The 18,855-nt window shown below is 39.2% G+C and overlaps 1 protein-coding gene across 5 annotated transcripts; it reads right to left on the bottom strand.

Annotated features, from left to right (window-relative positions):
• Window positions 1-541: 541 nt before the first annotated feature.
• Window positions 542-18,524, bottom strand: zmp:0000000936 (interleukin-1 receptor-like 2). 5 transcript variants are annotated; one of them, XM_010743010.3, is made up of 12 exons: window positions 18,357-18,524; window positions 7,978-8,055; window positions 6,905-7,157; window positions 6,514-6,706; window positions 5,697-5,865; window positions 4,888-4,950; window positions 4,213-4,345; window positions 3,844-3,998; window positions 3,390-3,533; window positions 1,992-2,159; window positions 1,407-1,678; window positions 542-1,161 (listed from the first exon to the last, which is right to left on the bottom strand). In XM_010743010.3, exons 2-12 carry the CDS (start codon window positions 8,051-8,053, stop codon window positions 868-870), a joined length of 1,920 nt encoding a protein of 639 aa, XP_010741312.2. In that variant the 5' UTR covers window positions 8,054-8,055; window positions 18,357-18,524; the 3' UTR covers window positions 542-867. The 5 variants fall into 5 exon arrangements, with proteins under 5 accessions (XP_010741312.2, XP_010741314.2, XP_027146923.1 ...); XM_010743012.3 differs by lacking the exon at window positions 18,357-18,524 and adding an exon at window positions 16,635-16,788; XM_027291122.1 differs by lacking the exon at window positions 18,357-18,524 and adding an exon at window positions 12,985-13,093.
• Window positions 18,525-18,855: the final 331 nt, after the last annotated feature.

Below are 18,855 nucleotides of genomic sequence, written 5' to 3'. Positions count from 1 at the left end.
AAACTCACTCCGAGGAGAAGATTCATTGTCAGTTTGTCTATATTATTTGTGTCTTTGTAGTTGCTTGTTCTTTGGACTATTAATATGGGCTCGTTAATAGTCCATGTTACTAATCCTGCATCTCCATGTTACACTCCCTGCACCCTAGACGGGGACACAACAGACTAAAGAAAAAAACAAAAACAAAAAAAAGGACTAAAATGTGCAAAACTGATACCACAGTTTTCTTTGTAAATGTCAAATTTATTGACAGCATTCAAGCTTTTATACAAAGACCCTCATCAGGAGGCTTTTATAGTGCTAAGAACACAGTTTGGTGGTTTTATCCTCATATGAACTCCTCATATGTGCCTTATAAATAATATTTAAAAAGAATAACTAATTTCTCATCATTTTCCTCCCTTGGCTGTTGTCCTTCAATAACAAATAAACAGCAATACATTTTAGATGAAACTCAGTGTGCTTGACTCATTTTACTATAAGATATTTCTTTCTTTCTTTTATATTTCTTTACATATTTACATTTTTCATCATACATATGTACATTTTACACTTTTTATTCTTCAATCCCCATCTGCCAGAGAATGTCAACAGCTCATCTACCGATGTAGGCAATGTCCAGAGAGCTCAGACGCTGTGATGATGAGTTGTGAGCTACTGCTGTAGAGTCTTGAGTCCTGCACCCTTTCTTCATCGTCTGCCTTCGGCACATGCTGTATATGCTTTTGCAAGCTAAGGGATATGTATATCTGACAGCTGATGACACAGTAATTCTGAACTGTCTCTGTGTGAAGGGATTTAGTACCAGACAAATCTGCATTGGAAACCTACATATGATAACCAAACAAACATATGATAACCCCTTCATCAGTTCAGCAGTTCAGTTTTCTCAGGGTACATTGCTCTTTTGCCCCTCACTGGCATATGATATCTTATTTCCTTCCAGTACTTGAAGGAAGGAGAGAGCGGTGGCGACAGCCGTGTGTCCTCTCCACCCTTCTCTTCATCCCCTCCCGTCCTTGTACATGTCTTCCACCTTCGCCTCGGTTTTAGGCTCTTCCACCAACACACGGCGCCCTGCTTCTTCCTCAAGTGACGCACTGACTCTGGGAAGAGAGCCAGCTGAGCCGGGGTTATCTCCTCCAACTCAACCAGAATCACCTGTAAAGCAGTGCTCGATTTAGAATTAGGGTGTTCTTTATTTGAGCATATGACAGAAGTTTGAAATGTTTCTGTCAACCTGATAATTGTTCAACTATTGGCTCTTTAGCTGATAGACATTCCACTTCCTTCACCTTCATGTCTTTAACTTTGTCTGTTTGGTGCTGGGTGAATAGCCATAACAGCTCTATGTCTAGTTTGTGGAGATAAAATCAGAATATGCATTGACAAATCTGTTTTCTCACCTTGAGAGATCTCTCCACCAGCGCTCTGTGCATTGCTGCCACACACTCCAATTGCTGCCTTGTGTCTTGATAGTCTTCTTTAATGCCATCAAAACTGCTGTCTTTGGTCTCACTTTCAGTACTGTCACTGTTATTGCTGTTCTTAGAGATGTTGTTGTTATTAGTGCTACTAGTGCTGCTCGTGTGTCTTTTACTGGTAAAAGTTGAGGCGGTATAGAGGAGAAGAAGGCGACGACTGGCTTGTATGTTCTCTTCCACCGAATCCATGACGGCTGCAGGGAGGGAACGGAGAATGAAGAGACCCAGTGAAGTTACGTTAGAAAAACATGAACTTTATAAGTGATGAGCCCCAACTGGTTGTTTTGAAGGTTCAAATGCTAAAAATAATGAAACCCACTGATTCAGAACAGTGGGCTGCCTTTTGTTTGCCAGATTAATGTGTTACTTCTAGATAAAAATACAGTAATTTCCTGGGTACCCAGTACAACCAAATGAATGTAATGCTCTGCATAAGGTTTTCATAACAACTTGAATGGACACTTGTTACCCCCATATCTGAAGCATGTAAAACTGCAGGTGGCTTACCCTGGCCAGGGAGGCAGTCACGGCCTGCTATAAAGAGTTTGTAGCCACAGGCCTTTTCCAGCACTTCAGGCAGCACGTGAATGGCAAAGCTCTCCACTCCATCACTGTATCCGACCGCACCAGGTGGAGGGAATGCCACATATGCATCATACAGCTTCCCATCCAAATCTGACAAAGGAAAAAAAAAGAAGAAGAGCTCATTAAGTATATTTTCAGTGGACAGGCGAGGAAAATGCTCTAACCTCAGGTGTATCAATTAACAGAACCTCTTAGAACAATTGTGATGCATGTCCAGTACAGGTCTGTATAAGTCTGTCAAGATAAGTTAAGTCTGCACACATGCCTTTATTCTTACAAGCAAGTTGAATTATAGATGCATGTCTTGTTGTGTAGGCCTGGGCAGTATGACAATCGTATTACTCAGTTTAGCAGTTTCAGCAGAGACTAATTGATCTGCTCTGTTCATCTCTATATCAGCCTGCAGACAACTGAATAACTACCATTCCAGCTAACCGCCTACACGAGACTGACTGCAGTGTGGAATCCACACGCTCTTCAGTGATTTCACTTCCCTAAACCAGTGCAACAGAGTAAACAACACAAATGAAGAGGTCATTTCAGTGTGCAGTCTTTTCTTCAGTCTGTTACATGTATGATGAGATGAGCCAGTACTCTGTGGCAGCCGTGCATATAGTATAACTAAACACATTGACCACTGAAATGGCCACATCTGAGGCTTGATTTTCTTTTAAAGTGTTGAAGAATGACAAAATGTTGCGTTACTTAGCCTGTTGAACTGCAAAATAGTGATGCGTTACAACAGGCTACTCCACAAGAATCTCCATTTTCTTTGTTCTTTTGTTGTTTTTTGAGTTTTTTTATATCTGTTGCTAAGTATTCTTTGTTGTGTTCTCTATGCACAGATGGACATTTTCTGCCCGATTTTCTGGTTGACTAATCCAAGATGGATTTCCTTTGCCATGCTAAATACACACTTAATTCATTTATTAAACTTTGAGGACTTGAAACCATTAGGCTTCGTGCAAATGGTTAACATACAGTCCTGAGTGTTTTCCTATTGCATAATATGTAGATGTAATTCACTGGAAATAACTGCAGGCAGCCCTGTGGTTAGCTTGTTTCCTTTGTTTGACACATGCAGTCAGGTATGATATGCAGCTTGAATTTTTTTTACTTGTGATGCGTGGGTACTGTTTGTGTGTGCTGTAAGGTCAGAGCGTTACTGTTGGTTTTTCCATCTTGAAGCGCTGTGGGTTTATTGTAAGAGTATTATTTGTGTGTGCTGACATTATCATCACACTGTACTGTATGCTGTTTAAAAAAAAAACAGACAAAAGAAAGAGCATGAGTAATTACATGCCTGCTGTAAAATCTTACCTTTGTTTGCATAGAGGACTGGAAATGTTCTCCTGAACAACAGCACAATGTCAACCTTAAAAAGGTAGTAGATGATGACACCGATGATAAAGAGTAGCGTCACGCCACCAAACACCAATCCAATGGGAAGTATGATGTTGGGCTCTATAAAGATGAACATCACACATACCAGACATACAAATTTAGGTTGTGTTTATCCATATGTTAAAAAAGCTATTTATAATTGTGGTGTATTGTCCAGTGGGTATCAACAGATGATTAGCTGCTAGAAAACTGATAACTGTTTAATAATTATAGTCATTTGTAAAGCAAAAATGTCTTAATCTTCTATGATGACCTTCTTATCTTCTATATTCTTCTATGTGTTACAAGGGTTTGCACTCTTAGCTGGATAAAATCAATGTGAAGTGTGAACTTAGGATGTGAATTCAGGATGTTCACTCTGTGTTTTTACCTGTTGGCTGCAGAGTAAAATAACACTCAGGAAAGCCCCTGGGACTGTATGCTCGACAAGTGTAGTTGACGTTGAAATCCTCCTCCCTCAGTTCAGAAAAAATCAGCATTCGCTCCAACCACACGCCTTTATGAGGAACATCCTGGCTCCACTTACTAAGAAAAGTCACAGGGAGTCGTTGTCAACTCCTCTGGTGATGAAAATCAAAACTTCACATACAGTGATTTCAGCAAGTTGGGGCTAATGATTAAAGAAACATGCAATTTATATCGTTGACATTCTGAACGTAGGCACACTTTCATGCTTCTCATTTGTCGTACCCCAAAAGCATTAGATAAATCAAAACAAAAGTAAAAGTAGGGTACTTACCGTCGTTTTGACGTGTGGACTCGGTCAGAAGGGTACTCGAAAATAAACTCGTTTCTGGCTAACCAAAAGATATCAACGGCCATCCCTCCAACACCTGGCACAAACACTCGGCACCGCTTGGTGAAACTGGATCCTAAACAGGTGCACAAACATTAACTAATAAGTTACTGTAAATTGCTGTAGGTCTCCTCAGACCCTATAAATAATATATTATAAAAATGAAGCTTCAGGTCTCATGAAATCTGACTGCGGAGTATGATTGGCCCCCAGACCGGACTTTGGACATGCCTGGTGTAAACTTATCAATGCTACAGTCATTTTATATTAATCAGAATCAGAATTACTCTATTAGCCATGTTTGCGTACACACACAAGGAAATTGACTTCAGTGACATGTTGCTGTCTGTCTGTCTGTCTGTCTGTCTGTCTGTCTGTCTGTATATACATATATATGTAAACAACAGTAACATTTATAGACAAGAGTTAACAGTAAAAAAACATATTTACAGAGTATATCATGAAATGTGCTCTTGTATTAGCTTACTCTGCAGTACCCACAATGTTTTGTCACTAACATGAATGAGGACTTGGAGGCTGTGTTCTTAAACAACAGTGCAACTCAATTCAACCACAAATCACAATATTTCTCAGAATATGTTGCAAACAGGAACTCACCTATTTCAGCCTTGATTACGTCATTTGCCGGTTCATGCACTTGTGGAACCAAAAAGTACTGCTCTGCAAAGGCAGACAAGATGAAATACAGAAAGAGAGGTTAAGGTTATCTAATCACAAGAATGTACAGTATCTGAAATTATACTGGCTCTTTTTGCAGCTACTCCCACGTAACGAAGGGTCATGGGAATTGTTTCCACCTCTTGTGAGCCTTATAACTTTTGTGTTGCTTGCTAGTGCTCATGTGTAATGTTGGTGATTTAGAAAAGTGAAGTTTATTCCACTGTAGGAATGACACAGTGTCATGTAGTGGACAAACAGCATAATATCCTTGTCTCATTCTTCACAACACTGAAATTAGCCCAGCTGTATTACTTCATATTCTTACTCAAGTACATCGGTTACAGACTCAGGTTCCTGTTCCTTACTTTAGCTCTCTCTACTGGTCCACTGTCATAGCAAATAAGAATTTCATTTTCGAACCAGGAACCAGCCTGTTCCACCCACCAGCTTGTATGACAGCCCTGTTAGTCTCCAATCTTCCATATTCATGTTATCGGACCAGATTTTTTGCTTCAACTCACCAGTGTAGGTGTGAAAATAACTGCACTATATTAACCCTTGTCCTCTTGCCTGATTTTCCCTCACCTTAAAATCATTATTTCTAACCTTGTCAGTGGCCATATTTCCTATTCATTTTGCAATATGTCCTACTGAAACTAATTTCTTGTATGTTTTCATGGAAAACATGGAATTTTCTAAATGACCCCAAAGTTTTTGAACGGTAGCGTATAGATATCCTTACAAACCTTTGACTGATGCGTGGATGGTCTCTGAAATGGATCCTGTTGTGCCACCAAGAGTGAAGGTCAGAGTACAGGTATAGGAGCCATTGTCTTGAGCTTTCACATCAGCAATGTACAGTGTGGTTGTATCGCAGGTGTACCTGCCTGTCCCGTCAACTATGGGGTCACAACCCTAGATGAGGAAAGGAAACACACAATAGTCAGGCTTTTTATAATGACAATACGTAAAAAAATTACCCTACTTTTTATGTAGACAAGCAACATGGTTAGAGCAAGTGTTGCCTGGCAAGCAGAGTTAAGGAGGCCTAGAGCCCACTGGATCATATGTTGTTTCAACAGAATACTTAGACCATGTCTGTGAAAATAGATAGATCCAATTCAGACTGACTGCTCATTAATTCTAGGGAAAGACATACACTTTTCCCTATGTTTAACAACTCTTACTAAACATTATAGTAAAAATCCACTGGTTGATTTCACAGAAGAAGAACTAGTTTGCATGAGTAATGTTGGCCACTATGCAGCTAAGCTGACAATGAAAAGACAGCCATCTACAGAAAGTTAAACTTTAGTTCCATACAAGAATAGAGCTAGTTGAAAAAGTGGCAGCAGATACTACTGGATAGCCATCCAGCATTGAGATAAATAATCTTTGATTTGCACAGATGTTGTATCTCATACCCACCATATTTTGCAAAGTGTAGGGTATACTGGACAGCATTTTGGCACAAGCATTGTTTAAGCTAAACTGAGATCTGACCCAGCAAAACTCCTCGCCAGTATCTCAATTCAACAGTGGCAAGATTTTTTCATAACTCACTCTGTACCACTTGATGGAGGAAGTGATGTTGTAGCTGTCCAGTTTATTCATAAAGTCCTTCAAAGGGCAGGAAAGTTTGTCAGTGACTCCCTTTGTAACAGTTTGATGTGCTTTCATTGGTCTTCCACATTCTCCAGCAATGCTCTCATTCACCACAAGCTTGGTGGCCTGCTTGTAGCACCGTGTGGGAGTTCTGTTGAAAATGAAGGAGAAAATTCTTGGCAAACTTTTTCTCTCAATAAAGGTATGTTTAAAACAGCGGTACCCTGAAATGGCACACTCCCTAGGAGTCAGAAATGTTCAAATCCCAAACACTGGGATGGCAATCTCTACAGAGAGTGTAGACAGACACACAAACAAGGACAAACTTTTTATTGATTTGCTACCTTACCGCAGTATGCTCACATATTCCCCGGCATCGTCCAGTGTTATGTTAAGAAACCACAGAGTCTCCCCGCGTATCACGATTCGACCAGTCTGATTGCTCATTTCTTGGCTTGTCTTTGGGTCATACCAGGTTATGTTGTAAGGGACACTTGTGAAGTTGAAGACCTCTGAAGACACCAGGGTGCTATTCAGCATAGCCACATCCCCAGGAACAGAGTAAACCCTCTCAAACTGGAGCTCGTAGTTTTTACAGTTCTCTGTAACACACAAAAGAGATTAATTTTTAATAGGAAAAACATATCAGTCATCAGAATACTGTGAATCTGAGTCAGCAAAGCATTCTTTTATATCTTGTCTTAATGTCTTTCTGTCTGATATAAAGCACTTTGAATAGTCATGTTGCTTGTTGTTGGAAGGTACTATACAAATACGTTTTCTTTCCTTCTAATATGATGTTCTTTGCGGGCACTGAAACAGCAGCTCAGGGATTTAGAGCTGCCCAGAGGACATCATGACTGGCTTCCAGTATTTTTCCACCTCACTGAGATGGAAGTTTCCAGTTATGTTCAAGCTTGCCACTTTTGCTGCCCATCACACATGTACTTTTTCTACCTTGGTACTGAGCATGTATGCTGTCTTCTTCATATTTACATCTGGAGCATTTTAGGAAATGCACCGTTTGCTCACGGACTGTCCAAGATTATATCCAGCAACCTTCTTTCTGCTCAGAAGCTGGCTTCATTGACGGCTGGATTTCTTTTATACCATCCAAAGAAGCTCAACAGTCTGATTACTGTCACATGGCAGTGTTTGCTTTTTTGTTCTCCCAAGAATAGCCGGAAATCAGTGTGAGGTTTCTAAAGGGCTCACATCAAGCAGAGACACTGAGGACTGATAAAACAGTGATGCAAGTTGATGCAATTCCACCATCTGCCACAAGAGGGCGATATAACAATATGAAATGTAATACTTACAAAAAACAGGTGTACGTGTTATTTGCGGGTCTGTTTTAAATGGTCTCATAGTCTCAGAGCTTCAGTAGTATTTATGCAGAGAAAACTGTTACTCAGTGCTCACCCTGTACAAGTCCGGTACAAATCCCACATAGTCCGAGGAAAAACAGAAGGCTTCTCGGTGTTAATCGTAGGTCCATGTCTGAAAAACACAGATATAAACAACAGTTAGACAACAAAACCACAAGCTGGGGTAACAATACTACTGAAGAAAAACTACAACAGCCTGAGAACATAACAAACAGCTTACTGGAACATTTGTTTCCAGAGACACTGCCAGGTTACACGAGGCTCTAAAACACAATGATCAGCAAAAAGTTTTCTTTCCCCTTTAGGCCAAAAAGAGTGTCTCTCCCTCTCTCTTTGTCTTCCTTCTCCTTTCTCTCATCCTCCCTCTACTCTCTCCCTCATGCATGACAAATGTTCTGGTATTTCAGGAGGCCTCTGATGAAATGCTACGTAATGCTTTGGAACTGGAAGTAGGCCCAGCATTCCTGAGCGCTGCTTAACTCAAGCAAACATTACAACTCAGGCTTGCCTGGAACAATCCCTGTAAACCTTCTGGGGAAATTGGTGTCCTGGCTCGTTTGACACAGTCTAGCTTATGTCACATGACACAATGGCTCAAATGACAATTTCACACCAAAAGGGAGTGATATTGGTTTTCTTTAACCTTTTTATATCTGAAGTTACCCAGTTTCTTTTTTTTTAAATCACATGTTGTTTTACAGCAAATGTAAAATTTTCTAATAAAAATATATATCAGTCCTGCTTTTGTTAATAAAGAGGTGAAAGCATATTTGCCGTTAAAGAAACGTGTGCATTTTGGTGGAGAGGGTGCCTGCTGAGGTTAGAGTTAGGTTACCACTAATCTCTAAAATAGATATCTGCGCACACATGCAGAATCAGCACACATATTTGGCACCGGAAACATTTCCTTTTGTAGTAGTAGTATTGACCAGCCACGTTTTATCGGAAAATGGGTTACCACATATGGTGACCATACTTTATTCTAAGGGCCAGGTTGCATTTGAACTTTTTCATAGAATTCTTTTAGGAATATATAAATATTTTTGGTATTTAATAGCTTTAGATGTTTGGTGTTACAAACATAATGTGGTCATAAGAAGAGATTCAATACCTACCCATACCACATACTTTTGTTATGAAATGGCAATATGAAGGCGCTGAAACTGAGTAAATCTTGAGAAAGTAACCAAAAGGCCATATTAAGAAAAGAGTGCTATACTGTAGGAACTTAACTCGCTACAAAAAACTGAAACATGTCATGACTGTAGACTGTAATTAAAGTATGTGACTAAAGCTGGTAAAAGACGGATATATGTAGGTGTGGATTGACTCAGTTCACTGAACAGAATTTATCCTCATCAATGATATGACACATTTTGTTGTACAGCAGGTTTCAGTGTCTGTTTCAGTGTTTCTTTTATTGATCATCAGCTGTCTTGAAGTCATTCCCTAACAGGAGTTACATACTTTCATAAATAAGAGGGCAGGAAATGTTGTTAGTTAAGTTTAAAGGCAGTGATACACAAAACGAAAATAACTGTTTTGCTTCTCTTAAAAAAAAAAGAAAAAGTTATGATTATGGCATTCATAAATGTTTCACAAACATGGTTAAATTCCCATAAATTGTAGTATTGTGTTTGAGCTTAGTGTCAGGCCACAATCAGATAAGAGAGTCTTCGTCAGATATCAAGTGATCTAATCTTAACACATCTTTCACCACATGTGAGACACCAGCATTTCCATCTCAGCATTTCAGCAGTGCTAGTGCTTCACTGACAGTTAGGATATTGTACGAATGTCAGCTCAGCACTGTAGGATGTCTGCATTTTCAAGAAAGCTCAATTAAATTGATTCAAATCATGTTTTTTTTTTTGTTGTTGTTTTTTTTAAGGTGATTCGGGAGATAATTAAGGGGCAACTGGGGTTTAAGAGGTTAAGGACAAAAGTAAAATTCTCAGAGGAAACACTGAAAACAGGAAGCTGATGGAAAAAGTAGTGATTTTGGTCCATCAGTCAAACACTTGTTGCGTGCTAAGACAAACAAAAAAAAATTCACAGGAAAACAGTAGCAACTAAATGGTACTGCAGTAAGTACATCAGAGGAACATTTCCGAAACGCAGTATCTGAACTCCCTCTTGCTACAGGAAGACCCACTGCTGAAGAGACAGATGGAAACAAAGCTGTGTAGTGTAGTGGTGCACTCGTGGTTTAGTAGCTTGCAGTGCATGTGAAATGCTGTTGCGGTTTTACTCTCACCACCAGTTCAACTTTAGATTTAGCATCTTCTTTTCACTGTTAGTCAAAGGACAGGTTTGACTTTGCTCTAAAAGTTATAATCATAGCACCGCACCTATAATGCTGTTCACTTTTGTCTGGACAACAAGGTTGAATTTTAGTTTTGGTCCAGTTCCTGTTCACACTGACATTTTACAAACAAAACAAAAGGAGTAAACACAAAGTTATACAGACAGATAACAGTTTTGAAGACCATCTTTCTGTATCATTCGTGCATCATTTGTATGTGTATACTTGTGCCTCTTTTTACAAAGAGCTCAGAGAGAAATAACTGATTATAAGCATCATTAGTATTATTAGACTGCAAATGTGCAAAAGCTGATGCTTTGATCAACTAACGAATCCAAAACCCAGTGATTTCAGGTCAGAAATATATAAAACAGGGAAAAATCATCAAACCCTAACAGGCTGTAAACAATGTTTTGCTGTGAAGTTGGACATTTTAACATGGGGGCTTATGGAGAGTGTGGGCTCACTTTTCTGGTGCCAGCCTCAAATGGCTGCTTGAGTTTTTGGTACTTTCCGCATTGGCTTTATTTCACAGCCATGTAGGTTGGTTTGATAATGTGACATGAAGTGACATAGGATTATGAGAGTTGTTGTTTTATTGTTTCATTTCACCCACTAATGCTGACAAAAAAAATATTTGATGTGACAGAAATTGTTCACGGAGGAGGAAGTATATTAGGTTTATTCATGTTCATCAACTTCCTATCTTCAGTCTGACATATCCAATGTATCCCATGCTTAGCAACTAAAGGCATGCAAGGAACATACTGCTACTGGGGAAAAAAAGTACAGATATTTAAGTTGGAATACAGTTGGAAACATTTGGGATAATAAGTAAGTTCACAGCTCAACAAAAAATATGACTTAACATGACTTAGACATTTTTACAGACATATTATATCATTAAAAGTTGGAAGATATCTTTTAAAAAACAACTCTTTCAACACACAAAGGGACAAGTTGGGACAAGCCGAGCAGAGAGGAGCGTGGGAGAGCTCAGTGAGCTGTGGTATGGCGTGTGAGTGACACATGGGAGGCTGGAGATGAACGGAACTGACTGAATCACATGGAGAATAGAAACGTTTTTTTATCTTGTCTGGAGTCCTATAAGTGTTGTGTAATAGCTTGAGCTGTGATTTAGATAGCATTGTGTGTGTTTTTTTAATGATCAGCAAGGGTTGCATGACAAACATATTTATTATTTCCCTTTACAACTGCTTATCTGAACTTCACCCCCACATATTACTGTAACCTACTCTGCACTTGGCAGGAAACAGTTAGGAAAAGAGGTTGTCCTGCCAAGACAGCAGTGTTGATATAATGATATATTTTCATTTTATCCACATCTGCTTTTTTAACACACACAAGTTAATTTGTTTATAGAACGTGACTATTCAAATCGCAGATGTGTACATAGAGCATGCTTTTTTTAAAGTAAAAGTAAACACGAGATAGTGTAAGAAAACCATATTAGCTCTACATACTCTATGAGCTCTACAATCACTGTTTCCTTAGTTCATGGGCCTGAGAGAGAATAAAACAAATTATGGTATGAAGCTGTTGTGAAAAGTTGTTATACAGTCTGTGGTTATAAAGCAAACACCTGAAGGGACGTGAAGAGAGGAAAGGAGTATTTAGGTCATGGTCTAACCATATGTTGTTGATTTATATAAATGCCCTTAATTGGTATCATTGTAAGCACCTGTGTTTACCCTACTATGTCATGTTCAGATGGCTACTAGGGTCTACTGTATTTCCAACCTACCTACCGCTACTTTAGCAGGTTTAACTCAAACTGAAAACTTAACAGTACACACAATCTCGTTGGACAGATGTTGTGCAGATGCTGTGCTCAGTAGCTCACTCAGTATGTGGTTAGAAAGTGATATTGGCATTGTTAGTGCACATTACTGCAGACATGGCCAGTGTCTGAGCACATGATAGCTAGTTAGCTAGCCAATTACAATAATGCTAGCTAGTGGAAATAACTGTTGCATTAGAGTTTAACTGAAGTAACTCACTGTGCATTTTAAAGAATTGTGCCATTTTAATGTTATGTCTGCAATTCTGAAATTACATTGACTCCCGGAGAATGGTGTCCTTAAGTAGGCATATGTAGACACATGGGATTCAGGATGTGTTTGACTGGCAGCAGCTGTAGTAAGACAGCCTTAACAAACTTGTAGGCACTAGCAGTATTTTAGCTGCAGTGTGCAGACTAATGTTAAAACCCCTCTGTCGTGGCTGTGACGTTGTTTTGGTCCATTCTCCACGCAACTTCAAACCCCACTGGGAGTGTTTTAGAGTTTTCCAGCCAGACCTTGTTAACTTGCTCATTTTTTCTTGGTTTATGTGCTTAACATGTAAACGTGTTGCGTAGTTACTTTGTTTCCCTTTTGGCTGTTTTACTGACCGGCAGTTTGCACAGGGCATTTTATTTTGAAAATTGACCAGATTCTCCATGTCCATGCCATGTCTGTATCTGGCAGCTCAAGCTGCTCTGTCTAAATAGACAGCCATCAAAAATAGAACAGCCGTGTAATCTCTGCAGACTCAAGAGGAGAGCCACTCCTGGGACCCTTTGGAAATGGGCCAAGCTGCTTCCGGTGTGGTTTGAAACATTGACTAGGAATGACTAGTGCAAAAATAGCTGTAGTAGACCTGCTCTAATCACTGTTGACTTTTAACACAGTATCTGTCAAGTTCAAATTAATATTAATATACGGCTAATGTAACCTCAGCTCATTAGTCGGGCTGCTGCACTGTGAGCTTAGAGCACCATGGGAGTCTTAATGTTTGGACCACAGACATTTTGGACCATCGGGGAGGAGGAGGTTGGCTGAATGTTTTTGAGGATGTTGAGTAGAACCTGGAGAATATAGAGCAGATAATCCTGGGAATCTTCACCATAAAGAAGGAAGGCACAGAACCCATAGATGATGTGGAAGTGATTCACGACCATGGAAATGTTTCAAATGCACTCGGCAGTTTATTTGGTCTCATGTACTCACTGGACTTTACTTTCTCAAACAACCTAAAGTACACTTTTGAGGTTCTACAAAATCCATGTGATGGAACTGGATGGCAAACGTAGAGAAACAAAGGCTCAAGTGCCAGAGAACAAACAGTTTGAAGGAACAGTAATGGGGGGTTCATGTCAAGGACTGGCATCTATCAGTTCTACACTGGCTGTTCAGGGGCTTGTCTCCTCTGAAGGATGTGGTTCATGAAGTACACATTTGCTACCTAAATAGATTTTATTGTCTAGTCTAGGGTTTGGTCTCAAATCGTTCTTATCTGGGCTTGGTCTTGACTCGATCTCGCCCTACGTTAGTCTCAACTCTTTAAAGTCTCAGCCTTTTCTTGGTCTTGATATACTGGTCTTGGCCATGACAAGTATCTGCAAGTTTTGAAATAATTGTCAATGAGTTGTCTCCTACAAGACACAGACAACATTCTGTTTGTGAGAACAGGTTCATTTGACAACGTGACATGTCGTAAACGAAGATCAGTGTTGTACAAAGTGCTTGCATGACAGAAACTGTTGGGAAATGGGCATCACTAACTGAACAAATTTGTGCAATGTCATCACTACAACAAACAGACAGAGAGGAACAAGTGTCCATTTCTTTCTGTTTGCATACAAATCTGCTCAGTCGTGCAAACTTTGTCCATCTGTTTGTGGAACAGCAGTTGCAACACAGGTTCAAGAGTTATCACAGGTCCAAGGTAGCAAAAACATGAACCCACAGAATGATAAAACCACTTGATAAACAAGTTTCTGTTTCTGTTTTCTTATGCTGGCAATGACATATGTGATAAATATTTAATAATTATTTTAGCTAATGTTATAACGTTTTTTGGTGTGAAAACAGTACATATGGAAGCAGAGTAATGTTACAACAATGTAGGATGCTGTAGATACTGGAAAATCCTCACATTAAAGGTTAAACTGGAAAAAAACAAACAGTTAAGTGGAAAGTAACAATAGCAGTGATTTAATGTGTATGCAGCCCACTCAACTGCAGTGCTGCTATGAGTCATTATAAACATGCAAATTCAACTGATGATTCACCGACAAACGACAAACGTGAGGTGGCAAAAATTTACTTTCACCTGTTGTTCTTCTAAGCAATTCACTCTGAACGACTAATAGAATGTGTAAGAAGGAAACAACTGTAAACTCCTGACATGACAAACACTCCCACACAGCCCAAACTTCATCCGGTTTCTCCCCCCAGCACCGAAAATCATTTAAGATTTTATCATCCCCAATTCATGAATACCTATTTTAACACTGTTTGTTAGTTTTAAGAAATCTATTAATTTTTTTTATTGTTTTGTTTAACAATGGCCATTATAAGTTAAACTAAAATGACATTTTTTGTTCTCGAAATGATAATGAGAAAAGTGACTGGAGAAGCAAGAACAATGCAAAAGCATATTGGTTTGATGAATTACTAATGATCAATTTACATCCAACCACTGATCAATCTAAACTGAACGTTAATGAGTTTGGTATGAAGCCAAATCCCCGCTGGGCACGTCTCTGTCATGTCCCTGCCACGACTCTCTTTTAGTCCGTTCTCCATGCAGCTGTTTCTCTTTTGGCTGTTTTAACATCTTGAATGTTGAATTTGGTCATAAACTCCTCCACATAGATCTACAGCTCTGTTCATCCTTAAAAAAATTCTGGGCGATATTTAATCCATTTAAAATGTCTGCAACACTAAACGGAATATGGCTTAGACCTGAAGTAAATTTGATTTTGGGTTTGATTTCAACTCAGCAATGTTCGACCAATATCTCAAAAGTTCAGATGAAAGTAGATGACTTAACAATAACCTTCAGATACTTTTGGGAAAGAGGGCACATATCAGCTATGTGTAATACAGCCATGTTCCTAGAGTGCTAAGCAAAGCAAAAAAAAATGCTTTTTGAAGGGGAAGTGAATGTGATCCCAAATGATAATGGAGAATTGAAACTCAGATCCTTAATGCATGTTCTCAATATGACATTTAAGAGAACTTGCAGCAACTTGACTGACATGACTGACCCACCCTGTTCAATAGCATGCAGTCACACTACAAGTCAGAGCTGGTAAAGCTTCTGTATCTGAGCACATTTTCAAACAAGGTCTTGCAATGTAGGCGAGTTATTTCAATATACTTTGCTGAAAGGAAGCCACAAACATGAGGACTATATCTGGTTCTCATGTTCTGCCTCTGAAATTGTTTATTTTTAATCATGTCTGAGAAAATATCTTTGAAATTAAAGATGCAGCACTGCAGACACCGGATATTTTGACATACAGCAATACCACTCTGCTGGACCATTAAAGACAAAACAGTGTGGGAATATTCTCATATAAAAGACATATTTCAACCCCTAAGTGAAAGGAGGAAAACCCCAGCTATTATGCTAAAAATATCCTCCCAAGAGCTGTTGGCGTGATCAGTACAATCTTTTAATTTAGATTGATGGGGAATAAGTTCAAGCCTTCACCCTGTGGTAGGTTATCAAAATACATGACTCATTTAGAGCTAAAATGGTATATCGATGGGAGTTAGCCTTACCACAGTGGAGCATGAGAATATGACTTTCATGAACAAATACAATGTTTTGCACTGGGTGAAAAAGTATACTTCTCTGTAACGAACATGTTTCTTTGGTTTTGTGGTCGGGTGCTCTATGCTGGCAGTTCATCTCTGTTTTTTCCAACGTGTCTGATTTTTTGAAAAACTACACAAACCTGAAATAGTCTGTGCAGCCTATATACTGTACTATATGAATATATTGTCAATGCATGCTGCCAATGCCGTAATTTACAGTGGGCAGAGAGAAAAACAAACACACAGCTTTCACAGTCAAAACAAGAGCAGAAAAATTATGTTTGACAGAACATTCTAGGATCTAGGAGGCACGTGAAGAGTGCAGACCAACACTGAAAGTCCAAAATGCACCTAAATGAATCACTTGACAATGATACAGGTATGTCCATTTTCTTAAAAAATACAATTTAAAAAAAATTAAAATTTGATAGCATGTCACTGATTTTACGTACATTTCTGTTTGTCTATAGTAGCAAAGGAGCATCACTATTATCTATACAAATGAGTTATCTTTATGGGATACACAGATGTCTATAATATAGTGTTAAAGGTGGTGTATACCCTTTGTAGTAACAATTACAGGACACTTCTCTATATCAGTAAACATGCAACCCTGAACAGTGTGTTCCTAGCAGCTTGAGTAGCTGTCGTAATCCAAACAAGGTAAACAGGTGGGTAGCTGATCTGAGGCAGGTAGTTGTATTTGCCTTCAGTGGCAGAATTGATATTACAAAATTAAGAGATTAAAAAGAGGACAAGAATATATTGACTCACCTCAGAGAAAGCGACACAGAGGCACCGAACAGATGGAGGAAGGATGAAATAGTTTACACACCACAGCAGAGAGCTAACAGAGGAAAGCTCACCTCTGACCTTGCGTGCAGAGTGGAGTCTGAACCATGCAGCTCAGCCAGTGACTCAACAGCTCTGTCCCACCTCCATGGGACGATAGCACAAACAACACAAAGGGCAGGAAGAGTGTGTTTTGACTGCACCTCTCAACTCTGTGTTCACCTTCCTTTGCATTTCAACACATCGTATAACCTTCCTCCAAAACTGACCAAAATAACTGGTGACAGTAACCTCAGCATAAAATGTCTTATCTTAACCTAAACAACAATATGTTGACCTTAACCAAAGTCATTTAACCATGAGTTCAGACCACAAAGTCAAAATAATTGAGCAACCAGTTATAGCAACTTTGTTTACAAACAGAACATCATGCTATCTGAATATATATATATATATATATATATACTGTATATGGTCTTGCAGAGGTATGAGACCAAACCTGGGCTTCCCCGCTGTATTGAGGAATCCCCAGGAGACATAGGCATTCATTCATTCATTTATATATGAGTCAGTCCCCACCAACCACAATCCCTGACTAAATGTCACTTTTTCAAACAGGATGCACTGCGGAAAACGTGCACTACATTCATAGCCACAATCTGGCAGTTAGAACACAAAGCATACCAAGCAAGCCCCCTGTCCTTTTCTGCATGGGGTAGCAAAAAATCTGTTTTGTTCTCTATAGGTAATTTCCCCATTCATGACAACTTTACCGAGTCTGATTTTTTTATATAATTTTCCTGTTCAAATGATATTAAGGCTTAAAGTTATGCATAATTAACAGTGGGGCCACTTTGATTAACTAGTGGGTGCTGTCACAGGTGGCTTGTTCGAACACCCAGGCTTCATTCAGCCCGCCTACAGGCCACTCACACTCCATGTCTTTGCCCAATTTTGGATTACTGTGTGATGCTAGCAACAGTACTGCCAAGACAGTGGCAGCCAGAGCCACCACATTCTGAGCTTCACAAACGGCTCTTCAGAAAAATGTGGGTGACATCACAGATCATCAACCATGTTTGGCACTGACCACAGAATGAGAATTGTGAGGTCAGACTAAAACCAAACGTCACGTTTCTAAAGATCTCAAAGATGGTTTTCTGCCAGGACTTTTGTCTGCTTCCCCAAAATGATCTACATTTGTTAACACACTCACTGTGCATAAGTACCTCATACAACACCATTTAAAAACACCTGAACAACTGTCCCTTATTGAACATGTTTTTTAGGATTAATTGTGTGCAGTGTGTTTTGGGGAGTAAATGTGAATGGAAACACTACATTACTTTTTAAGTTATTCCTTTTTTTTTCTTTCCTCTTTTTAATCCAGAGCTTGATCCTATGAGGAAAGTTTTGTTAAAAATATCCGTACAAAGTTTCATAAATGTGGAAAAGCAAATGTTGTTGAAACTACATCTGTCTCTTTAATGGCAGGAATCCTCACAAGTTGGAAAAAAAGAAGAAAAAAAAATGTGCTAAAGCCACTCTGGTCGTAACAAAATCCTTGACAAAAACACAACAGAGTGCACATGTGGAGCAGGCTGTCCTGTCCTGTAGTGTTGTAAGAGACAGTTACAGTAATGTTAGGGATTTCGAACATACAAAGTTTGAGAATGATCTCAGTTAATACTGTTCAAAACTCACCAGCCTGCTGTTACTCTAGCCCAAAGCCTTTACAGGTCACATGAAAATCCTGTAAAAACATTTTGCTTTAAAAAAGAAAAAAAAAGAAGAAAAACTTAAACCTAATCTCAGACGCATCCTCTCTGGTTTTGACTTCCTCTTTTGTGGAGAGTTCAGCACATGTTGCAATTTCCTTTCCAAGGATCTTTTGAAAGCCAACATGTGTCCTAATCTGTTGAGCAATAACTGGGAGGAGAGCTGCCTGGATCATGCTGTTCATATGATTCACACCAGACACTCAGACCTCTTACACGTCCCTTTGAGCTCCTGTTTTATTATTTGCTGGTCAAAAGTCATTTAACTTAACAATACCGTTGATACAAATCTGCTCTTTGTTCCACCCTGTTCTGCAAGAGCAGCAGGTTTTACTCCGTTTTCTCACATACTGCTGGTTAATATAACAGTGTCATTGGAGGCTTCATTTAAAACACTGTCATGCTGAGACCTCTAGTGGGTGCAC

The sequence above is a fragment of the Larimichthys crocea genome, chromosome XVIII (assembly GCF_000972845.2).
Source record: "Larimichthys crocea isolate SSNF chromosome XVIII, L_crocea_2.0, whole genome shotgun sequence".
In the NCBI taxonomy this organism is placed as follows: Eukaryota; Metazoa; Chordata; class Actinopteri; family Sciaenidae; genus Larimichthys; species Larimichthys crocea.
The sequence above is the reverse complement of the archived record's forward strand: the minus strand, read 5'-3'. Positions and strand labels throughout refer to the sequence as shown.

Excerpts from the sequence above, each read along its gene's own strand:
- zmp:0000000936 (XM_010743010.3), bottom strand. The coding sequence starts at position 8,053 with ATGGACCTACGATTAACACCGAGAAGCCTTCTGTTTTTCCTCGGACTA. Across the intron at positions 5,866-6,513 it reads CCTCCATCAAGTGGTACAGA|GGTTGTGACCCCATAGTTGA; the intron begins GTGAGTTATGAA and ends TTCCTCATCTAG. Across the intron at positions 4,346-4,887 it reads CGTAATCAAGGCTGAAATAG|GATCCAGTTTCACCAAGCGG; the intron begins GTGAGTTCCTGT and ends GCACCTGTTTAG.